Here is a 26379-nt window from a genome sequence, read left to right as displayed (position 1 = left end):
TAACCAATTACAAAAAACAGTTGGCAAACCATAAGATGGAAGCTTGTTTAGAAGACCTTTATGCCAAACACGATCGAAAGCCTTTGAGATGTCAAGAGCAATTACTTGTGTTTCACCGAACCTTTCCATTGAATTAGTCCATAAATGGGTAACATAAGCCAGAATATCACCAGTGGATCGACACTGACAGAATCCATACTGGCGATCGTTGATCAGACGGTAGGTTTCTAGGTAGTTTAAGAGTTGGCGGTTAATTGATTTCTCCATTACTTTAGAAAGAGTAGAAGTAATTGCAATGGGACGATAATTGGATGGGAGGGATTTGTCACCCTTTTTAGGAACTGGCTGGATATGAGCAAATTCCCAAGCAGAAGGAAAAACACCTTTGGAATAAGAAAGTGAAAAAAAGTGGCAAAGAATAGGAGTAAGTTCAGGAGCACAGGTTTTGAAAACAAGTGGAGAAATACCATCGGGACCTGGAGCTTTCTTAGCATCAAGATTCGTCAAAATCCTTCTGACATCCTTTTGACTGAAGACAACAGAAGGCATTGAATGGAGCGTGTTGGGAATGGTGGGAGGTGTTTTACCAAGATCATTAATACATGAGTTGGAAGAAAAACGGGATGCTAGCAGGTCAGCTTTATCCTTGGCTGAAGTGACAAAACAACCATCTGGTTTGGACAGAGGTGGGAGCAGAGATGGGCAAAAGTTGCGGCCAACAGCTTTGGCAAGAGACCAGAATTCTCGGCTACCATTAGGGCAAAAAGCAAGTTTTCTACTCTTAGCCTGTTCAAACTCTAGTTTGGACTGATTAATAACTGCGTTACAATTGTTGCGAGCTTTGGTGTAGGCAGAAAATGAAACTGGAGAATTAGAAACAAGCCAATTACAATATGCAACATTTTTCTCTTGAACAGCCTTAGCACATTTATTGGAAAACCAAGGTTTAGATAAAGGACGAGATTTTAAAGTGGAATGTGGGATAAAGGATTCCATTCCTGCAAGAATAATTTCACTGACACAATCTGAGCAAACATTGACGTCAGAGGTTTTGAAACAGTAATCCGACCAAGGAAAAGAAGAAAGGAAGTCTCACAGGTCATCCCATTTTGAATTCTTGTAATGCCAAACAACACGAGGTTGGGAATAGCCATGAGATAAAGGTTCCATTGAAGAAGAGACAATCACCAAGTTGTGGTCTGCAGTGCCTAAAGGACCTCTCGCTTCGACCGTGTACTTAGAAGGATTGTTTGTGAGAAAAAGATCAAGCGTATGATTAGGATTGTCCGGTATTCTTGTAGGTAAATGAACAGTCTGTGCAAGGTCATTAGTAATTGCAAAAGCCTCAGCATCTCAACCAGCTGGGTCGGTGTGACTAGAAAACGGAAGCCAGCTGGAGTTGTGAACATTAAAATCACCAACGAAAATTACCTCACTGTTAGGAAAGTTGGACTGGAGAAAGTCAAAAAGCTCTAAGTGATTAGTGGAGTTGGGAGAACGGCAGAGACAACAGATGAATTTGACACAATGAGGTAGAGAGATTTTAAGGCAGAGAAGATCAAAGAGAGGAGATTCCAAATTGCCAAGTCTCTGACAGGGAATATCAGAGTGGACATGTGCACAAATACCACCTTTGAGGCGAAAGGAATCATACAGCAAATAATTTGGGCACCTGAGATGAGCAGTAGTTGAATCAACCGATTCAACTACTGCTCATCTGAGATTCCATCAAGAAAAGTACACAGGGTTTGGCAGACTGCAAGTGGAAATGGACATCGTTGTGATTAGAATTGAGACCACGTATATTTGTGGAATGAACTAGGAAGTGTTTGGGAGGTTTAGATCTTTTTGCAGATAAGCTTACTCTATTAGTTTACAATTCATGGTGTATTCAATAGTAAGGAAAAGTGTGGGGGGGGACATGCTGTGTGAAGTAAAGAAATTTTTGGATATGGCGCACACGGTAAGAATATACCCAGATCCTTGACATAACGTGGCCTGGACAATGCTCCTCGCATACACACTACTCAAACTCCCTCCGGTCACTATCTGGCAGAGTAGAGGTAGCAAGATTATACACTAGCTGATCCGGAAGCCTCCTAGAGAATTACCAATAGGTTCGGTCCGGTGTACTAACTAGCGGCCGGCCTGCGAACACCGTTTTAGAGCTGTACCCTCGAAATGTAAGGAATATTGGATCTCGCCACGATGTTCATCATAACCTCAAAAGTCATCAATCATACTGCATGATGGAAGAGATAGGGAAGGGTTGACCGGAACTTAGCTCTAGAGACTAAACATGGGTTCCACCACTTCAAACCTCCAATAAGCAGAGTGGTGGTATTGCACCAGTTGATGAGAGTCATCTACCACCTAGTAGAGGTGGTAGATGACTAGAGTAACATAGAGGGGCGGCATTCCTCCATGTAGTGTCGGCGCCACACATCGACCCCTGCTTACGTTGGTTCAGACCTTATACCCAGGATTACTAACAGATCAAGTTCAAGCTCTGCCATTGACATGGGGAACTGAGAGCTTGATGGGCCCCTCCAACTTAATTTCTTTGTGGGCATCTACCCTGTTTTCAAGCTCTATTTTAAGATCCTGACCAAGAGTAACCAATCAACAATGGAATTTCAGGAAAAAGCTGGTCCAATAATTATTAGCTTTGAATAAAGAAAATCAGCAACACATTACAGAACTGAGAGATAAAGAAATACATCAGTTAGAAGTACTACTATCTAAAAATAAAAAGCAATATACTCTCTAAAGAGACAACTACAATTCAAACAACATTTACTTTGCGATAATTATCTTTATAAAGAGCATCATGCTCTGTAACCTATACAAATCCCTTGATTATATGCACAACTGCTCTCAGTGATTGGGATGTCCCAAATAAGAACAGGGGGATGCCGCCATAAGAGAGAGTGACTTACCCCAGAGTGGTCAATTACAGAGACTGAGTATCCTATCCTCTACAAACAGTTCTCTTGTATTTATATAAATGGTTTGTAAACCCGGAGTTAAAAAAATAATAATAAATAAATTTTAATTATAAATTTATATTCTGTTGCCAAAACCATGCATCCATGATTATTATTTTTGGTCATATGGTGCAAGGAAGCCTGTACAAAGAATTGCAACAAGATTGGTGAGGGGAACAAAGGCATGTTCTTACCAAGAAAGGCTTAAGTTCTGCAAATTGCAGAACTTAAGCCTTTCTCTTCCTCAGATTACAAATCTGAGGGTACATAGATTTAAATTGAAGAAAGACAGTTCTAGAATAGATGTGGGGAAATTTGCCCTATCCAGTGGGTAGCTGATTGTTGGAATAGACTTGCATCTCTTGTTGTAGAAGTTGATAGCAGAAATAAATTTAAGGCTGAACTCGACAGGCATTTAGAGTGAAAGCATGGGTGAAATGGGAGGCGGGTTTATTTATTTTTTGGCTGATGCTGCATAAGCTTGCTTTCTTGCATTGTATGCCTAAACTAATGCTAATGTAACTACCATCAGGGGAAAGGAAAGGCTTTTTTTTTTCGTAAAATTAATTACGGTGGTCTCAGACAGTTTTTAAATTGTATACAGTGGGACCAACTGATGATGTCACCAACAAGAGATTCTAAATGGGAAGCATTCAAAGAATTAACCTTGGAAGCTACTAGCCTTTTCATACCAACTAAGGTATTTTGTTCAAGGTTTAGGCCTAAATGGAGGTGAGATGAACTAATGAGACTCATGCCAGAGAAGAAAAATGTATGGGATGCATAAAAATTATCAGGTGACATAGCAGCGCATGGTAGATATAAGCTGGTCTGTAATCAAATCACAAAGGAGGTTAGGTAGGTGAAGGCAGATTACAAGAAATCTTTAGCAAAGGATGCAAAGAAAAACAGCAAAGTGTTAGCATTGACATTAGCATTAGTAGAGGCATTTGATGCAAGAAAGCAAGCTTATGCAGCATTAGCCAAAAAAAAAAAAAAAAACCACTTCCACTTCACCCCTCTGTTCATTCAAAATACCTGTCCAGCCGAGCCTTAAACTTATTTAGGCTATCAACTTCCACGACAAGGGATGGAAGTCTGTTCCACCAACCAACCACCCGCTGGCTAAAGGCAAATTTCCGCACGTCCATCCTACATCTGTCTTTCCTCAATTTGAATTTATGCCCTCTGAGGTGATTATTCTGAACAAGAGGAAGAATCCCATCTGCATTAAGCATGCTCAAACCATTCAAGGCTTTATACACCTCTATCAGATCACCTCGCTGGTGCCTAGTCTCCAGACACTGTAATTTACAAAACTTAAGCCTTTCTTCGTAAGAGCACCCCTTTGTTCCATTCACAAATCTTGTTGCCCTTCTCTGTACTCGTTCCAGCAGCTCTATATCCTTCTTGAAATGAGGCCTCCAAACCTGTATACAGTACTCTAGGTGTGGCCTGACCATTGCCTTATACAAGGGAATAATCACCTCCTTATCCCTGCTAGAAAAATTCCTATATATCATTGACAATACACCATGAGCTACTCTTACAGCCCGTCTGCACTGAACAGAGAATTTCATATCTGCCTGCACAACCACCCTTTCATTCTCTACCACTGTCAGTGTAGTACCACAGAGTTGATACGTTGCTCTGGGGTTCCTGTTTCCCATATGCAATATTTTACATTTGTCAGTGTTAAATTACATTTGCCACCTCTCAGCCCATCTGCACAACCTTTCCAGATCCTGTTGCAGCAGCATAGTGTCAGTAGTGTCCTTGACAACCCTGCAACCTTCGTATCATCTGCAAACTTGAACATTAAGCTTGATATACCATCATCAATATTATTTATAAATACAGAAAACAACAATGGACCCAACACTGAACCCTGAGGGACTCCACTAATAACATTAGTCCACGATGAGCAGTGTCCATTAATTACCACTCTCTGTCTTCTGCCACTCAACCATCCCTTTATCCATAGCAAAAATTTGCCACCAATGCCACACTGCTCCAATTTGTGCAGCATCTTCCATGTGCAACAGTATCAAAAGCCTTTCTAAGATCCAAGTATATAATATCAAAGTTATTCCCTGCATCCAGTTCTTTTGTGACTGCATCATAGTAGCCAATCAAAATGGTCAGGCAAGACTTCCCCTTAACAAAACCATGCTGTGTCCGAGCTATAACTGAAGTCTTGTCTAGATAATCCTGCAGTGCTTCTTTAACCAGTGCCTCCATTAATTTTCCGGGAACAGAAGTTAAAGTTACAGGTCTATAATTACTTGTGTCAGCCTTTGATCCTCCTTTGTGAATTGGGGTCACATTTGCACATCTCCAGTCTGTGGGTACCTCCCCTGAGTCCAAGGATGCTCTCATAATTATGGCTAAGGGTTTGCTTACTTCCTTTGCTGCCTCCTTTAATAAAACTGGATAGATCCCATCCACCCCAGGTGCCTTTCTTGTGTTTATCTTCAACAATTTCTCCTCCACTTTACTTTCAGTTATTACAAGATTATCTAGCTTACTGCCAGAGTTGAATACACTTCTGGCATTCCGCTCGCTGAATAACTCCTCATGTGTGAATGTCGATGCAAAATATTCATTTAGTTTGTTAGCTACCTGAGCAGGATCATCAACAGTTGACCCATCGATATTAGTAACATAAATAAAGAACTCTTTGCTGTTTTTCTTTGCATCCTTTGCAAAAGATTTCTCGTAATCTGCCTTCACCTGCCTAACCTCCTTTGTAACTTGGTTACAGATCAACTTGTATCTATCATAGGCTTCTGTTTCATGTGTTAATTTGTATGTATCCTATTCATTTTTCTTCTTTGCAATATATCTCATTAGTTCATCTGATATCCACTTAGGCTTAAACCTTGAACAATATTTCTTAGTTGGTATGTAAAGCCTAGTAGCTTCCAGATAAGTTCTCTGAATGCTTCCCATTTTGAATTTGCTGTTGGTAACATTATCAGTTGGTCCCACTGTATAGAATTTAAATACTGTCTCAGTCCATCGTAGTCGCCTTTACGAAATCAATTACTCTTCCCTTTACCCCTAATGGTAGTTACCTAGCATTAGCATTAGTAGAGGCATATGATGCAAGAAAGCAAGCTTATTCAGCATCAGCCAAAAAAAAAAAAAAAAAACCCTCTCCCATTTCACCCCTCCGTTCGTTCGAAATACCTGTCCAGTTGAGCTTTAAATTTGTTTAGGCTATCAACTTCAACAACAAGTGATGGAAGTCGGTTCCACCAACCAACCACCCGCTGGCCAAAGGCAAATTTCCGCACATCTATCCGACATCCGTCCTTCCTCAATTTGAATTTATGCCCTCTGAGGTGATTATTCTGAGAAAGATGAAGAATCCCATTGGCATTGAGCATGCTCAAACCATTCAAAGCCTTATACACCTCTATCAGATCACCTCGCCGGTGCCTAGTCTCCAGACTCTGTAATTTGCAAAACTTAAGCCTTTCTTCGTAAGAGCAACCCTTTGTTCCATTTACTAATCTTGTTGCCCTTCTCTGTACCCGTTCCAGCAGCTCTACATCCTTCTTGAAATGAGGCCTCCAGACCTGTATACAGTACTCAAGATGTGGCCTAACCATTGCCTTATACAAGGGAATAATCACCTCCTTATCCCTGCTAGAAATATTCCTGTCTCAGTCCTGTATATCATTGACAAGACACCATGAGCTACTCTTGCAGCTCGTCTGCACTGCTCAGAGAACTTCATATCTGCCTGCACAATTACCCCCAGGTCCTTTTCATTCTCCACCACTGTCAGTGTAGTACCGCAGAGTTGACACATTGCTCTGGGGTTACTGTTACCCATATGTAATACTTTACATTTGTCAATTTTAAACTTCATTTGCCACCTCTCAGCCCATCTGTTCAACCTTTCCAGATCCTGTTGCAGCAGCATAGCGTCAGTAGTGTCCTTAACGACCCTGCCAACCTTTGTATCATCTGCAAACTTAGACATTAAACTTGATATCCCATCATCAATATCATTCATAAACACCGAAAACAACAATGGACCCAACACTGAACCTTGAGGAACTCCACTAATAACATTAGTCCACGTTGAGCAGTGTCCATTGATTACCACTCTCTGTCTTCTGCCACTCAACCATCCCCTTATCCATAGCAGCAATTTGCCTCCAATGCCACACTGCTCCAATTTGTGCAGCAGTCTTCCATGTGCAACAGTATCAAAAGCCTTTCTAAGATCCAAATATATAATATCAAAGTTATTCCCTGCATCCAGTTCTTTTGTGACTACATCATAGTATCCAATCAAATTGGTCAGGCACGACCTGCCCAATACCTGTTTGAGTAAATCCCACTTCAGAAAACTGTGATCACTGCCACCTAGTGGTTCATTTATCTGCAGATTCTTAATGCATGAAGAATCACTACTGATAATCAAATCAAGAGTATTACTCCCTCTAGTTGCTTCCCAAACATGCTGATGTAGAAAACAATCATCCAATAAATCCACAAAAGCCTTGCTAGTGTGTGAGTGACCAGCCCCCAAATTCCAGTCAGTATCTGGGAAATTAAAATCCCCCATTATAAGACTCTCTGATTTACTGGCCCACTCCATTTCCCTGTACAGTTTCTTATTATACTCATCAGAGTCATTAAGCCTATAGCACACTCCTCTCAATTTTGATCTCCCAATGCTTATGTCACACCAAACTGACTCGACACTACTGTCCAGCGATGTCGACTGGCTTCACTTCCTTGGATTTTATGTGTTTCTTAATTAATAGCATAACCCATCCTCCCTTCCTATCCTGTCTATCCTTTCTGTAGACATTTTACTCCCCAAACTTCAGTTCTGCATTCCTTATATCTGTGTGACACGTCTCTGATATCCCAACAATATCTGCCTTTGATGTTTTGAGCAATACCTCAAATTCATCAAATTTATTTACTAAACTCCTAGCATTGGTGTACACGCAAGTATACATGCACCTGTTTCTATTCTTACCTACACTAACACAACCCATGTATTTACTTGTACCGTAATGACTCCCAGCAGTCTCTGAAATATTCTGCATCTTGTTTTTCAAGCTTCTGTTCATTCCAATAGAAGCAGTGCAAGAATCTCTTTCACCTCTGCCAGTGGATACTGTTAATCTATTAGTCTTTGTCTCCTCCCAAGCTAGCAGTTTTCCGACCCACCTAACACTGCCTCGATAGAATCAGCAAATATTCTTGCACCCTTTCTATTTAAGTGTATCCCATCCCTGTAGAAGCAGTCTCTCCTGTTAACAAGTACAGTCCAGGCTGAAAAAAATTCTACTCCTTGAGCCTTGCACAGTCTTTCCAGGGCCGAACTGATCGACAAGGCTCTCATCATATACTCCCTCCTATCGTGTCTGGGCAGAATTGCAGACACTTTCATATTCAACCCTAATTCACGGCTTTTTTCAGCAGTGACCTGTACTTGTTAAGTAATTCAAAACTTGTTAAGTGTTCTTTACTTACGTAAATTGTAGAAGGAAGGAAGGGGATCAATCATATTGGTCCACTTGGTGTCAATGGTTTGACTGTTGAGGATCCTGGTCAAATAGCTGACAAACAATGAGTATTTTGAATCTACATTCACACATGATCAGCTATTCAGGGAGGAGAATGCCAGAAGTTTATCAAACTCTGGCAGCGAGCCAAATGATTTTGTAATAATTGAGAGAAAAGTTGAGGAGAAATTGTTGAAGTTAAACATGAGAATGGCACCTGGAATGGATGGGATCTATCCAGTTATATTAAAGGAGGCAGCAAGGGAAGTAAGCAAAACCTTAACCATAATTATGAGAGCTTCCTTGAACTGGAGATGTGCAAATATGACCCCAATTCACAAAGGAGGATCACCAAAGTGTGACACAAGTGATTATAGACCTGTTAGTTTAACTTCTGTTCCAGGGAAATTAATGGAGGCACTGGTTAAAGAAGCACTGCAGGATCATCTAGACAAGACTGCAGTTATAGTTCAGACACAGCACGGGTTTGTAAAGGGGAAGTCTTGTCTGACCAATTTGATTGGATACTATGAGCCAACCGGGCTAGCCAGGTGGGTAAAGTGCCTGCCTGGCAACCCAAAGGTCACAGGTTCGAATCCCGCGTCAGGCTTGGATCAAAGTACTGCAAAAACCTTGGGAGGTGCACTATGGCCACAGAAGCCAATGCGACAACTACCAAAAAAAAAAAAAGATACTATGATGTAGTCACAGTGGAACTGGATGCTAAAAAGAATTTTAATATCGTATACTTGGATTTTACAAAAACCTTTGATATTATTGCCTATAGAAGACTACTTAAGAATTGGTAAAATTCTTACTAATTTCACAGCTGTGCATTTCGTTTGAGTATTCATCCAAATTGTAACTTTTAATCCTTTTAATTTTAATTATTTATTATTGGAAACAGTTTTAACTATTTATTCAGACACAATGTCTTCTCGCACTCGTGATCTTGCTGCGGTGGTTTGATGTGCTTCGGTGTTGTGTTGGGGCTCTCGGCTTTCGATTCCGTTGCCCATCAGATTTGGTCATATCTCTATGAGTGAGGGAATTCATTAATTCGTTTTTTTCATCTTTTTTCATCTTATTTTATTCGTCACATTTGGGAGAGAATTGACTGGAAGCATTCCATGAAAAATATTGAGGTAATCTCTTACTTTTTTAATATAGAAGACTACTATACAAATTGGAGCGGTATGACATTAAGGGCAAATTGCTGCTATGGATAAAGGGATAGTTGAGCGAGAGAAGACAGAAGTGGTGATCAATGGACACCGCTCTTCGTGGACTAATATTATTAGTGTAGTCCCAGTTCGGTGTTGGGTCTTTTGTTGTTTACTGTATTTATTAATGATACTGATGGAGGTATATCAGGCTTAATGTCCAAGTTTGCAAATGATACAAAGATTGGCAGGGTTGTTAATGACTGTAAAGACAGTATGCTACTGTAACGGATCTAGAAAAGTTGAGCAGATCAGCTGAGAGGTGGTAACTGAAGTTTTAACATAGGCAAATGTAAAGTACTGCATATGGATAGCAGTAACCCCAGAGTAACGTATCAAATGTGTGTTACTACACTTGGGGTGGTATGGAATGAAAAAGACCTGGGGGTAATTGTGCCGTCAGATATGAAGTTTTCTAAGCAGTGCAGACAACATGGAAGAGTAGCTCATGGTGTGTTGTCAATGACATACAGGAATTTTTCTAACAGGGATAAGGAGGTGATTATCCCCTTGTATAAGGCAATGGTCAGGCCACACCTTGAGTATTATATACAGGTCTGGAGGTCTGAATTTAGGAATGATGTAAAGCTGCTGGAATGAGTACAGAGAAGGACAATGAGATTGGTGAATGGAACAAAGGGTTGCTCTTACAAAGAAAGGCTTAAGTTTTGCAAATTAGTGTCTGGAGACTAGACCAGATCTTAATCAGACCACCTCGCACCTGCGACGTGGTCTTATTAAGGTGTATATGGCTTGAATGGTTTGAGCAAGTGCAGTGCTGATGTGATTCTTCCTCTTGCCCAGATTAGTCACCTGAGGAGGCATAAATTCAAATTGAAGAAAGACAGTTGTAGAATAGATGTGCAGAAATTTGCCTTTAGCCAGTGGGTGGTTGAATGGTGGAACAAACTTCCATATGTAGAAGTTGACAGCTTAAATAAATTCAAGTCAGAACTAGACAAACATTTGAAGTTAATGGATGGGTGAAATGGGAAGGTTTTCTTTGGTTTTTTTGGCTGATACTATACAAGCTTGATTTCTTGCATCATATGCCTCTACTAATGCTAATATATACAAACACACACACAGTGTATTAATAACAAGTGGTTGTAGTGAATAGTAACAGTTTAAAAAGAATGATCATTTAAAAAGGAGTGATATATTAAAATATTGGGATGGTTTATGGGCAAGAGGAACTGCTAGTAATAGCAGATATACCCAATGGTCATAATAGAATATAGATGAGTAGATTAGAGTACGAGTTGAGAAATGCCGACCACATCAGATATAGTAACAATGGAAAAATTTAAATAGGTACCTGTAAAATAAAATAAAATAAAAAAAATAGTACTTAATTCTATAGATCTGATGATTTTAACTTCTTCATCAAAGGTCAGCAGCCAAAACCAAAGGAAATTCCCACTGGGCACTCCAACATCTCAAAAAAAAGTGCATTCAAATACAGTCGAACTTGGTTATAATGAGCATCAAGGGACCGACGAATTTCCTCCTTATAACCATTACTCACTGTATCCGTGATAGAGGAGATGGGGAAACCCCTGGGACCATTAAACAATGAACACTTTATATCAGTGATGAGTTAAATCTACTTCCTATTTTTTTAAATTCTCAATAACTTGATAAAAAGATAGATTCAAAAAACAAAAGAAATATTAGAGAGAAAAAAATAATACACCTACATATTATTTGTATTAATATACTTGTATAAACTACAATACACTTAATAATAAACAATTGGTAGTTGGTTGGTGGAACAGACTTCCATCCCTTGTTGTGGAAGTTGATAGCCTAAATAAATTTAAGGCTCAGCTGGACAGGTATTTCGAACGAATGGATGGGTGAAGTGAAAGTGTTTTTTTTTTTTTTTGGCTGATGCTGCATAAGCTTGCTTTCTTGCATCATATGCCTCTACTAATGCTAATTTATTTGTCTGTAATTTTAAAACCATACACTTAATACTAAATTATTTCTCTGTAATTAAAAACAAAATTGATGTTTGTTTTAAAGATTTCACTTTGATATTTCTTAAGTTTCCCCTTAAAACACTCAATGCTTTAAAAGTCTCATTACTTGCCTCAGTTCCTTCAAAAAATTGACGATGTCCATTGTACCATGAGCTTGTGAGATTGTCGGCACTGATTTTGATTCACTTGTCATCATATCATCATCATCACAATCATCGTCGTTATTGTCATTGTTGAGCACAGCATATACAATATCACTCTCTGTAGGAAGACCACTAGTTACCAAGTTGTCATCGACTCATACAAATTCATCGATGTTATCTGTATTAAAACCTACATTGTTAAGTAGCAACCATTTAGATAATGGCAAGTTATTTTCTCCGTTTCCATCATCTTCATCTACGATTGAAATTTCATTTGAATTTAATTTCGATTTCTTGAAGCAATTCGATATGGTTGTCGAAGTAACGCTGTTCCACGCATCATTCAACAAACTTATAGCATCCAATATCAATATAGACTAAGTTTCTGTTCTCTTTGACTGATCAGATGTAGAACTAGAAATCTTTTATAAAATCCTTTAAAACTCTTGATTACACTTATGTCCATTGTTTGTAAAACTGATGTCGCATTGGGAGGAAGAAACACTAGCTTAATGCTGGACAAATTTTGAATCTGGGGATGTGCAGGACAGTTTTCAACTAACAATAAAATATTTTTCTTCTGTTTGACCAGCTCCTTATTCCAGTCATTTACGTATTGCCGAAAAATATCCGAAGTCATCCAAGCTTTTTTGTTCGCAGTGTAATCCACAGGAAGTTTCCTTACATTTTTGAAACACCAAGGCTTTAACGATTTTCCGATAACAAACAGTTTTTTTTTTTTTATCAGTTCTTGTCATATTTGTGCATACAGGTACCGTCAAGCGAGCCTTTGATTTTTTTCCACCAACACATTTTTTCCCCTTTGAATTTAAATGTATTGTCAGGTATCAAATTATAAAACAGTCCTGTTTCGTCGGCATTGCAGATGTCTTTATAATTGAAATCTTTCCTGATTCCTGCCCAAATACAGTCAATCCATTCATTTGCCATTATTGGATCTGCAGATCAAGATTCTCCACTAATTTTTTTCATAAACGATGTTATGTTGGTTTTTAAATCGATTCAGCCAACCATTGTTACATAAAGAATCCTCGTGTCCAAGTTGTTTAGCAAATTTTTCTTCTTGAGCCTTCAAGATCGGACCATCTATTGAAAATCCAGCACTTCTTTGTGTAGTGAACCATTGAAGTAATGCTTCATCAACATCTACAAACTCTCAATTTCTAATTTTTTTTTTTTTCGGTTATGCTCTTTTCCAGTGCTGATATGTAAATATCTTTATTCTTCCACAATGTCAATACACTTGAAGAAGATAAAGAAAACTTTTTATACACTTCAACATTTTTTGCACCACATTCTAACTCACGAATAATTTCCACTTTTCGCAAATCAAGAGACACTTTCTTTTGTTAGCATATGTGTTTCCGAAGGAAAGGTTCATTTCTAACTGATTTTAGTTTATGAATGATAAAGTGATCTGCATACAAAGTTCTTAGACATTCCACAATGCATACAATATTCTTAAAGTCCTGAAATGTATAAAGTTCTTAGAAGTCAAGAAATCCATTCAACGTTATTAGAAGTCCCGAAATGCATTTAAAGTTCTTAGAACTCCCGTTTCCAAAATTCTTAGAAATCCCGAAATAAATTTATGGTTCAGTGAATACAAGACAATCTATAAATAGGGTAAAGGGACAAACAGAACGCCAGTGCAGTATTGTATACGCCCCCACCCCAGTCTCCAGAGGACAAGGTCATAAACCGCCGCTAATCCAATGCAGGTGATCATAAAGCTAAGTTGCCCTTTTCATTTTCGTCTATTCCAAGAATTCGGTTTTTCCAACTACTTATATTTTTTATAAGTAGTTGGGTTGGGGCGCCTCCGTAGCCAGGTGGGAAGAAGCAGCAGTGCATAGCACACGCTTCTTGATTAGACCGGGGTTCGAGCCCGTCACCACCAAATACGGAGGATGCGGAAAGGTCAGGGACTGACCACCGCATATCCCGGAGCAATATGGCCTTAGTTGCTAATGCTCCTAAAAACCAAAAACAACAACATAAGTAGTTGGAAAAACATATTTTTTATAATATAACATTACTCATAGACCCATGTCCAAGGTACTACTAGTGGTACGGGTTTCGCACCCCCAGACTGCCCGAGAACCACTGTATTCCTCTTCTTCCAAACCAGGGGCTCACATCTGGTGAGTATGGGCTTGGCACACCCAAAGTCTTGAGCTGGATATCATCATTCTTCTCTTATTGATGATTCTCTTCTATGTTTGACTCTCTCTCTCTCTCTCTCTCTCTCTCTCTCAGGGTAACTCAGAAATTTTTTTTTGGCTGGTGCAGCATAAGCCTCAGGCTTCCTTACACCATATGGCTAATAATAATAATATAATTACTTTTTAATGTTCTTACACCCTATGTTTTTTTTATTTCTCGTGAGCAACTTTGTTGTCAGTTTTGTATTTCTCCTCTATCCTGGATTGTTTATGCTTCATTTGTTTAATTGCCATCCTCCCCATCACACTGGTAACGTTAACTTTGACCGATTTACACCTTCTCCCCTCCCACACTTGGGGTTACTTTAACGTTATAAATATGCAGAGAACTAATTTGCTAACTTCTTTGGTTCACCGATACAGCCAAGCTGACGTTTACTCCCCTCAGTCCATATCACCAGCTCCTGCTTGGCAGCATAGTAAGTTGTCCTCCTTTGTCATTTTCCTTTCTTTATTTATATTACTTTTGTTTAAATTCCTCTTGTGTAGCTGGCTATTTAAATTTCCACTTGCGTAGCTTGCTTTTTTACCTCTTGCTATGTATATTTCATATCAGAAACAAGAGGCCTTACTTCTTGCTGTATTACCTATGGTTTTGGCTACTGATCCGTGACGGAGAAGTTAAAATCATCGGATCTATAGCATTAAGCACTATTTGTATTATTTTTATTTTATTTTACAGGTACCTATTTAATTTTTTCCATTTACTACATCTGACGTGGTCAGCTCAACTCCTACTCTAATCTGCTTATCCATATACATATATACAGTAAACCACTGCTATTCACGGTATCTGTATTCGCGGTTTCGCGTATTCGCAGTCGCCGATTTAATATAAAATGAAACCTAAAAAAATGTGAATTTTAAAGCGCCGTGAAATTTTTCGCCGTAAAAAAACATGGGCGTGGCTAAAATTATCTTTCCCAGTCAAAACAGCGCTCAGTGGGTGGGGGGGGAGAGGGGTGACAAAATCGCGAGTGTGGATGTTTCTCGCTAATCCTTGTTCAGTATGTGTTATGCGCTTTTCATGGAAGGTTTCATCGTTTGCTTTTAATTTATATGCTTATAAAGTGAATAAATTTATCAATTTATAAATTTATATGCTTACAAAAGTACCGTTTAGCAGTGTAAAACAGACTTTTTCGAGTGTGTTAACAGAAGAAAGTGACTTTATTGTGGACAAGTTCTTTCTAACCCGTACAAAAATATGGCTAGAATAACGAGGGAAATGTGAAAATATCAAAGAAGGTCATGACATTAGCGAATAAAATTGAGTTATTAGATAAAATTTCTAATGGTGAAAGTGTCTCCTAAGTGGCAAAACATTATAAAATCAATGAGCCAACAGTATGATCAATCAAAAAATCGGAAGAAAAAAAATCGGCCGTAGTGTCCGTGAAAACGTGATAATTGCTTCAAAAATTTGCTCTAACTCGTGATGTTAAATTTAAAAAAAAATAGAAAAAGCTTTAAATCTGTGGATAGAAGACCGAACTCAAAATAAAATTCCATTAAGTTCACTCATCATTCGTGAAAAGGCAAAACTCCTTTATCAACACTTTAGCGAAACTGGTGATAGCACTGGCGGGATAAGTTTTTTAGCTAGCAAAGGCACTGGTTTGAAAGATTTGTTTGAAATTTCTAATAAATATTACATTTAATATTAAATTGTTTCTTATTTTCATTTGGATGCCATATCCTTGCAATTCACTATGTACATAGTCATATTATGAAGGTACATATAATACATACATAGACAAAATTTTAGACTAGTTTTTCTTATATATTTCATACTTTGGAACGGAACCCCTTTATTACTATGGGAGCAATAACTCAGTATTCGTGGCATTTCTCAGGAATGTAACCCCAGCGAATAGCGGGGGTTTACTGTATATATATATATGTTCAGTAGGTAGTAAAATTCCAAGCATGATGGGTAAAAGGAAGGATTTATCGAACTTTGATGAAGAACAGATTGTGGCAGCTCGACGAGCTGGTGCCTCAATTTCCCAAATGGCTGAACTAGTGAGGTGTTCGAGAGCCGCCGTAGTTAAAGTGTACCAGGACTGGCATCAAAATGGTCAAACAACGACCCGATGGCAAATCTGCAAAGATCAGCAAAAGGTTGAAGTTAAAGGTGAGCGCTGGGTCTGACTCGTACAGGCAAACAGGCGCAGCACTTGAAGAGTTGACTAACCAATACAACATGGGCCAATCCGGAACAATATCTGGCATAACCATGCGTCGCATGCTCACACATATGGCTATACCAGCAGATGACCCCTACGGCATCCTCTCCTAAACAAGTTTCAGCGGCGTAAAAGACTTGCCTGGTGCAAAGAGCATGCAAGTTGGACGTTAGAAGACTGGAAGAAGGTGTCCTGGTCAGATGAGTCAAATTATTTACTCCACACCATGGATGGCCGTGTCCGGATTTGGCGTCAACGACATGAGGCTCTTGATCCATCATGCACGGTATCAAAAGTGCAGGCCAGTGGAGGCAGTTGTATGGTGTGGGGCATGTTTCACTAGCAGGAACTTGGAACCCCTGGTGCATGTTGAACAGCATATCACTAATCTCCACTATCATCAACTGCTTGCTGACTGTACACCCTGCTATGTTACACTTTTTCCTGAATGGTGATGGTGTCTTCCAAGATGACAATGCACCGAGCCATCGGGCACTTGTTGTGCAGGAATGGTTTGAGGAACAAAGTTCTGACTTCCAGCAGATAAATAAGATATGACAAATGCACCTGAGCACGCAAAGCAGCAGCAGAGAATGCAAAAGTTTATATATGTAGGGTTGATTTAATTAATCAGTTAAGTGTGAAGATTATTATTAGCCATATGGTGCAAGGAAGCCTGAGGCTTATGCTGTACCAGCCAAAAAAAAAAAAATTCTGAGTTACCCTGAGAGAGAGAGAGAGAGAGAGAAAATCACCAAGAAAGAGAAGAATGATGATATCCAGGTGAGGACCCTGGGTGTGCCAAGCCCATACTCACCAGATGTGAGCCCCTGGGGTTAAATGGAAGTGTAAATTACACAAAATGCCAAAAGCTAATAAGAAAGGATAGCAGAAATATAAGAAATTGTAGGATGAAAAAGAATATGAATATCCTATATGGTATAATGAATTATTATTATTATTAGCCATATGGTGCAAGGAAGCCTGAGGCTTATGCTGAACCAACAAAAAAAAAAAAAAAAGAAAATTTCTCAATTATCCCAAGAGAGAGAGAGAGTCAGAAGTAGAAGGGAATTACCAAGAAAGAGAAGAATGACAATATCCAGCTGAGGACTGGGTGTGCCAAGCCCATACTCACCAGATGTGAGCCCCTGGGGTTTTAAATAAAATTACAGGCTAAATTGTAAAGCCAATTAGAGAGGAGTGACCTGTAAAGTAAAAATGATTCAGTCAAAATGATTAAATTAATAAAAGCAATAGTAGCAAGCATCAGATATGGGGGGGGACAAATTAACACACATATATCTAATACATGATCAGATATTTGATCAGGGGACTACACCTGGTCATGCAACAAGGACTGCGTTTCTATACTTGTCCATATCTGTAGAAGAGAAGAAATTTAAGAATAAACTAAGTGGGATCAATAGGGGGAAAGCAGTATAACTCTCACAAAGTATGCACATGGTCCATACTTTGTGAGATGCATGATCAGGTGTAGTCCCCTGATGAAATATCTGATCACGTATCAATATTTACTTTTGCTAACATCAGATTTAATTGCATATTTACTCTAACCCCTTTTTTCGACTTATATCCAAATTGGTCCACCCATATCTGATGCTTGCTACTATTGCTTTTATTAATTTAATAATTTTGACTTAATCATTTTTACTTTACAGGCTTTACAATTCAGCCTATAATTTTACTTAATTCATTATAACATATAGGATATTCACATTCTTTTTCACACCTTCAATTTCTCATATTTCTGCTATCCTTTGCTATTAGTTTTTGGCATTTTGTGTAATTTACACTTCCATCTTCACACTTAACTGACTTATTAATTCAACCCTACATATATATACAAAATGCTTATGCATATCATATATGAAAAGCACAAGCATATTTATAATTGTGCCTAACATGTGGTGCATGGGAAGGACGTGACTAATCATCAATGGAGGTGTGTACATATATTAATGGTAGGTCAGTGCATTTTAATTAATGCTAGCATGGTAGAAAGGGTGTGTATATATACATATATATATATATGAAAACAATTTTACATCTGTCCAAAATAGCCACCCTTTTGGTTTTTGCAAAACTGTATTCTTTAGAGAACAGAGTGATTAGCATTAGTAGAGACATATCATACAAGAAAGCAAGCTTATACAGCATCAGCAAAAAAAAAAAAACCTTCCCATTTCACCCATCCATTAGCTCCAAAGGAAATTTGGCTAGAGGTAAATTTCCAGGACAAATGTCTTTCCTCAATTTCAGTTTACGCCACCTCAGCTTTGAGCAAGAGGAAGAATCCATCAACATTGAGCCTGCTCAATCCATTCATGACCTTATACACCTCAATCAGATCACCTCGCAGGTACCTAGTCTTCAGATGCTGCAATTTGCAGAACTTAAGCCTTTCTTTGTAAGAGCACCCCCCCCTTTGTTCCTCCATACCAGTCTTGTTGCCCTTCTCTGTACTCATTCTAGCAACTCTACATCGTTCCTAAAATGAGGCTTTCAGACCTGTATGCAGTACTCAAGCTGTGGCCTGACCACTGCCTTATACAGGGGGGATAATAACCTCCTTATCCCTGCTAGCAAAATTCCTGTATATCATTGACAAGACAACCTGAACTGCTCTGGCATCCTCTCTGCACTTGTCAGTGAACTTCATATCTGACTGCACAAAATACCCCCAAGGCCTTCTCATTCTCCACTTCCCTGAGTGTAGAGAAACACAGTTGGTACGTTTCTCTTCGGTTACTGCTACCCATACGCAGTACTTTACATTTGTCAATGTTAAACTTCAGTTGTCACTACTCAGCCCATTTGCTAAATTTATCTAGATCCTGTTGCAGTAGCATACTGTCGTTAAGAATCCTGCCAACCTTTATATCATCTGCAAACTTGGACATTAAGTCTGATATACCTTCATCAAGGATTGTCAGTAATGAACACTTTTTTCAAGAAAAGGGTGAACAGAAAGTGGACATGGAAGAGTCCAAATGGATTAACAACTAATGAAATCGACTTCATCCTCACTAACAGGAGATATATTGTGAATGACGTTACCATCCTGAATAAGGTAAATGTTGGAAGTGATCACAGAATGATAAGATATACACTTGATATAGATGTAGGAAAGGAAAAAACTGACTCGAGTAAATAATACAAAGGTCTTTGAGATAACAGAAGAGGAGAAAAAGTAGTATGTACTAGAACTTAAGAACAAGTTTGAGCTTCTGCAGACTGCTCAGGACCAAGATATCGACGAGGAATATTACAACTTTCTAAAAATGATAAAGCCCAAGAAACCTATAGGGAAAAAGAAATCCAAGGAAGAAAAAATTAGTCAAGAAACACTTGTTATGATGAACCGAAGGCGAAAAATGATAAACACTGACAAGGAGAAATTGAGTATACTGAGTATACAAAGCCATTAGAAAGAGACTCAGAGAGGACATAAGAAGATTTAACACAAAAAAGCTAGAACAAGCAGTAAGGGAAAACAAAGGATTTAAATCAGCAGCCATGAGCAGTAATACAGAAAGACAAATGATACTGAAACTGAAGAATAGCGATGGTGTGCTTATAAACGGCAGAGAAGGCATAATTCAAATAGCAGAAGACTACTATAGAGAATTATACAAGGAGCGAGGAAATGATGCCAGCAGTTGGGAAGGTGGATTGCAAATTAGCAACACATACGACATACCCAATATTCTTCCTGATGAGGTAGAACATGCATTGACGAAAATGAAGAATCAGAAAGACCCGGGGGAAGATGAAGTTACTGTAGAGTTGTTAAAATTGGGAGGAAGAGACATTACACAAACACTGGCAAGGCTCTTCACAAAATGCATTAGAAAAGGCGTGGCACCTAAGCAGTGGAATAATGCAATCATAGTTTTGCTACATAAGAAAGGTGATAAATCAGAAATTGGAAATTAGGAAATTATAGATCAATTAGCTTGTTATCCCACATCTACACATTGTTCACAAAGGTCATTACTAACAGATTAGAAAGAATACTTGATGAGAATCAACCGAAACAGCAAGCTGGCTTTAAGACAGGATTCTCAACTATGGATCACCTTCACGTAATATCAAAGCTAATGGAGAAAGCAAATGAATATAAAACACCATTGTGCCTGGCATTTGTGAATTATGAAAAGGCATTTGACTCCATACAGAATAAGGCAACGGGCACTGGAAAGACAAGGCATAGATACCCCACATATTATGATTTTGAAGAAAATATGAGAATGCTACCTCCTTTATTAGACTAGACAAAGACAGTAGGAAACTTAAAATCGAGAAAGGAGTTCAACACGGAGATAATATCTCCGAAGCTGTTTACTGCTGCCCTCGAGGAAGCTTTCAGAAGATTAGACTGGTTGCAGAAAGGAGTCAATGTGAACGGAGAGTACCTAAACCATTTACGATTTGCAGATGACATTGTGGTCATAAGCCACGATCCCAAAGAATTAGAGGAAAATCTTATCAGTTATGCACAGTTAGTAAGGATTTTGGACTAAAGATGAATATGGCTAAAACAAAAGTAATGATGAACAAGTATGCCACAGAAAGGGAAATAATGATTGAAGGAGCAGTAATTGAAAAGGTGGAGTCATATACTTATCTGGGACAAGTTATTAGCTGTAATAACGATAAATGGCTGGAAGTCAAGAGAAGAATAAATTTTGGATGGATAGCATTCAGGAAATATAGTCACATACTGAAGAGCAATATCCCAGTTTGTCTGAAACGTAAAATAATGAACCAATGTATACTCCCCACCATGACTTATGGAAGTGAAACTTGGGCACTCACCAAAAGAATGGAAGAGAAGCTGAGAACTACACAGCGAAGAATGGAACGAATTATATTGGGAATCAGACTGTTAAATAAGAAAAGAAACACATGGATTAGGCAGCAAACTCAAGTAAAGGACATTCTTATCAAAACTAAAGAACTAAAATGGTCTTGGGCAGGACACATAGCTCAAAGACATGATGACAGATGGACTAAGAAAATAACAGAATGGTACCCAAACGGAGCTAGAAGAAAACCTGGAAGACAACAGCGGAGATGGATAGATGAAATTCATGAGTTTGTGGGTAGTAAATGGATGGCCAGTGCTCAAAACAGAAGGAACTGGAAAGTTGCTGGAGAGGCCTTCATCCTGCAGTGGATTGAAAATGGCTGATGATGACCTTCATCAATATCATTCATTAATACACAAACAACAATGGACCTAGCACCAAACCCTGGGGAACTCCACTAATAACATTAGTCCACAAAGTGCAGTGTCCATTGTTTACCATTCTCTATTGTCTCCCACTCAACCATTCTTTTATCCATTGTAGCAACTTACCCTTAATACCATACTGCTCCAATTTACACAGTAGTTTTCCATGTGCAACAGTATCGAAAGCTTTCCTGAAATCTAAGTATATGATATCAAAATTATTTTTTGCATCCAGTTCCTCTGTGTCCACATTATAGTATCCAATCAAATTGGTCAGACAAGATTTCCCCTTAACAAACCCATGCTGTGTCAGAATTATTACTGCGGTATTGTCTAAATGATCTTGCAATGCTTCTTTAACCAGTGACTCCATTATTTTCCCCGGAACAGAAGTTAAACTAACAGGTCTGTAATTAATCTGTGATAACAAACAGTAAGGCAAAATTCCTCAGAAATGTTCTCAAGTTCCCTAACTATTCTCTGTTGATGCTCCAGCAGAAACTTGTGCTTATTACTAAATACTTTATACCTTAAGAATCCCCACAAAACATAATCACTGGGTGTTAAATCAAGGAAGCTATTCAGTGGAACCCCACCATCAGATCCATCAACTTCGGAACACTGTGAAAGAATTTGCATATAATTTTTTAACAGTGAGCTGAGTCCCATCCTGAATAAAAAAAGCAATGCTGAAAATTGATTGTGGTCTGTATTAATGGCATGTCTGTCTTTTAGCAGTCTAAGGTAGCTTTTTGCTGTCACAGTTCCATCAAACAAAAAAAAAAAAAAGTCTGAGAATACCTCATGTTAAAATTCAGGCCAGACTGTAAAGCCAGGAGCATTTAAAGCCTTGTAAAAGAATATACCTTCATTGTAGCAACTAAAACTACTTCAATTGAGATTCTTAAGAAAGCAATAAACACAGTTATTACTATTAACAGTTCTATTTAGTTTAAATGTGGCTCAGTCAGTCCCCAAAACACTGTCAATGATATCTGAGTTCATAACACTCGCGGCTAAAACCACTCAGCAAATCACAATCTGTTGGTTCATCCTTGTTCAAACTTTGTTGCAACATGGGATGATAAAAGAGAGGCAGACAGAAGTAGAAGGGAATCACCAAGAAAGAGAAGAATGATGATATCCAGCTCCGGACCCTGAGTGTGCCAAGCCCATACTCATCAGTTGCAAGCCCCTAGGGTAACTGGGAATTTTTTTTTTTTTGGCTGGAGCAGCATAAGCCTCAGGCTTCCTTGCACCACACAGCTAATAATAATAAGAGCAGTTAGACAAAAGTTTCCTTACCTATTGACCACCCTGTATATATAACATGTTTCGCATATATTGGAATTAACCTTTGACTGCTAGTAGAGCATTTGACAGATGCCACTTTTTCCCTTTTTTTTTTTTTTTTTTTAATTTTTAAATAAAATCAATTCCTCCTTTGTACGTTTACACAATATTCTCAAACTGGTTATACACTGTTTTCTGTTTTTCATTTCATTATACTCCAAATCAAGAGACTAATTTTTTGTTTGGCATTTACCAGACAAATCCTATTACAATGTGCAGTCTGTGAGACAACATGCATCTGGGGAGTAGAGCTGGGGATTCGCCAGCTAAATGCAAACAGCTGACAAATATACACACATTCATGTTACGTCTGCCACACACCATGAGAGGGTCTGTGTTTCAATTCGGGAGAAGATTGATCTTAAATTATATAAAATACAATAAAAAATGTATTATTATTGGTTCCTTTTGTTTCATATTTTTGAGTTTGGCAAATCATATGTCACCATATTCAGTTCAATTAACCCCACGTACTCACATCTGGTATGGGCTTGGCACACCCAGGGTCCTGAGCTGGATATCAATCATTCTTCTCTTTCTTGGTGATTCCCTTTTACTTCAGACTCCCTCTCCCTCTCTGGGTAACTCGGAATGAATTTTTTTTTTTTTTTTTTTTTTTTGGCTGTTGCAGCAGAAGGCTCAGGCTTCTTGCACCATATGGCTAATAATAATAATTTTTAAAAAAGGGGTAAAAATTAAATTTCATTAATTAAAACAAAAAAGGGAGTTCTTACAGACACCAAGAAAGCACCTTTGTTAAATTGGGGCAAGAGTGATAACAGATGTTCACGTCTAAATAACTGTAAAATAAGTGTTATCATTTCAATTTTAGAATTTTTATACCCGGTATATGTCTACCTTAACTTTTTTTTTTTTTGTTGTTTTAGGTTTTCCTTTAAGATTTTTTATGGTTTCCACGGTCGACTTATACTCCGGAAAATACGGTAAGCTAATCGCATCGATTTTTAAAATATTACAGAACAATCACAGGAGTGGAACTCAAAAATATAAAAAGTATATACCGAGAATATATTGTGGCGAAACCATGAATACGACTACCAGCCATACGAAAGTACAATCAACAAATCCCAACTTCCTTCAAAAGCAATAATCTCTTTAGTGCCCTCTCACTAAATCAAATCAGTACTCAAACAAAACGAAATGTATATAGGATACCGGAAGCAAGATTTTATACTTTTTTTAGATATTAGCGCTAAGAGTAGAATAGCCGGGCAGAACATTTCAGTGGAAAAAAATAATACGTGTTTTTTTTTTGTTTTTTTTTTAATTAGTAAAAACGAAGACCAGTCTGAAGCTTTTGAACTGGGTTCCACAGAAAGTTTTAACGGTTTTATTATTATTATTTTTTTATTTAAGATCTTTCTTGTTTTTTTTTTTTGTTTTTTTTATGAAAGAGGTTTAATTAAGGGGTAAACTATGGTGTATCTCATCCGATATTACATAGTTAATGAAAGAGAAGTTGAACTCAAAAATCTGGATTCGGTGGGTTTTGAGACAGGTTAATAATATTTTAATACGGATTCAGAAATATCCAAGATTCAGAATTGTCTACAGCAGTGGTTTCAAAAGGTTTTTCTCTGAAACCCTGCGGTTCCCCTTAATTTACCATTAATTTTTACTAGCAGTACCCGTTGCGAAAATTTCGCAATTTTCAAATACATCTTAAAATTACTACTAAAAAGGGCAGAATAGTAGAAATTGCACTAAAAACTCACCTTTCATTTTAAAAATTGAGACATGGAGATGGTACCCCATCTCCATGTCTTTAATGTCCTGGTGAAACCTGTTCTTCACTTACACTTCCTCAATTTTCTGGGTAAAGTCTGTGTGGCAGTGTGGCAGTACATTTTTACACTGCCACATAGACTTTACCCAGAAAGTCTATGTGGCAGTACATTTTTACACTGCCACATAGACTTTCTGGGTAAAGTCTATGTGGCAGTGTAAAAATGTACTCTGACACTCATTTTGCGGCCCAACTTCTTAAAAGGTAATACAATCTCCATAATACTTTGAAAACAACATTTTTTGTATTCTTCTGCCCTTTTGGTAAGCTTATTATAAATGCTGTAATGATCTGAGTAGAGACATTGCTACGTACAATTGGCCACTACTAAATACAGAGTTAGTAAGCAAAATTCCGAATATATCAAACGTTTCCCCTTGACTTTTATTTATAGTCATCTCAAAAGGCAGCCGAATAGGAAACCGTCGTCTCTTAAATGACAATGGCAAGGTCGAATCAGATGGAGTCAAATCTACAAGCTGTAAGAGTCCCCGTTTTAGCATTAGCATTAGTAGAGGCATATGATGCAAGAAAGCAAGCTTATTCAGCATCAGCCAAAAAAAAAAAAAAAACACACCACTCCCATTTCACCCCTCCGTTCGTTCGAAATACCTGTCCAGTTGAGCTTTAAATTTGTTTAGGCTATCAACTTCAACAACAAGTGATGGAAGTCGGTTCCATCAACCAAACACCCGCAGGCCAAAGGCAAATTTCCGCACATCTATCCGACATCCGTCCTTCCTCAATTTGAATTTATGCCCTCTGAGGTGATTATTCTGAGCAAGATGGAGAATCCCATTGGCATTGAGCATGCTCAAACCATTCAAAGCCTTATACACCTCTATCAGATCACCTCGCCGGTGCCTACTCTCCAGACTCTGTAATTGACAAAACTTAAGCCTTTCTTCGTAAGAGCAACCCTTTGTTCCATTCACTAATCTTGTTGCCCTTCTCTGTACCCGTTCCAGCAGCTCTACATCCTTCTTGAAATGAGGCCTCCAGACCTGTATACAGTACTCAAGATGTGGCCTAACCATTGCCTTATACAAGGGAATAATCACCTTCTTATCCCTGCTAGAAAAATTCCTGTATATCATTGACAAGACACCATGAGCTACTCTTGCAGCTCGTCTGCACTGCTCAGAGAACTTCATATCTGCCTGCACAATTACCCCCAGGTCCTTTTCATTCTCCACCACTGTCATGTGAACAGTTAAACGTCATAGACAGAACTTCAAAACTCGGAAACTAAGCATTTCCGGAACTATGTTGATATAAAATATTTTTAGTGTCTACATATGAGAAACTCATTCCTGAAGTTATGCCGTGTATTTTTGAGACACGTTGTATAAGCTTGCTTTCTTGCATCATGTACCTTTACTAATGCTAATAGTTAGTTGAGAGAAACAGCTTAATGGCTGCACAACTGATTACCAATTATGATATTAGTGTCTCTCGGAAATGAACACATCTACGCGTATATTTATTTCGTCTGTAAATTGTGTGTTCTCTGGTCGATTTGCCTGTTTTGCTGGACGAAAAAAACCCGTTTCTGGGGGGGGAAGAATCTTGCTATCTACATCTGAGACTGACTAAATCATCAACGGAGTGAAAAAGGCTCATTGAAGTTCCTCGCGTCATCGACG

General features: G+C 38.4%; 1 protein-coding gene across 2 annotated transcripts in view; it reads right to left on the bottom strand.

Annotated features, from left to right (window-relative positions):
- mRpS23 (mitochondrial ribosomal protein S23) overlaps positions 1–24067 on the bottom strand; it is a 92750-nt gene extending 68683 nt beyond the window's left edge. The window contains exon 1 of one of the 2 annotated variants that reach the window (XM_090373602.1): positions 23949–24067. In XM_090373602.1, coding sequence (XP_090229728.1) covers positions 23949–23992 — 44 coding nt within the window. In that variant the 5' untranslated portion in view covers positions 23993–24067. Of the gene's footprint in view, positions 1–23404; positions 23499–23948 lie in introns of those variants that run through there. The other variant, XM_090373601.1, reaches the window with a different exon arrangement.
- Between the last annotated feature and the right edge of the window lie 2312 nt (positions 24068–26379).

Source organism: Mastigoproctus giganteus, chromosome 5, assembly GCF_048544385.1.
Source record: "Mastigoproctus giganteus isolate SK-2022 chromosome 5, ASM4854438v1, whole genome shotgun sequence".
NCBI classification, from domain to species: Eukaryota; Metazoa; Arthropoda; class Arachnida; order Uropygi; family Thelyphonidae; genus Mastigoproctus; species Mastigoproctus giganteus.
The sequence above is the reverse complement of the archived record's forward strand: the minus strand, read 5'-3'. Positions and strand labels throughout refer to the sequence as shown.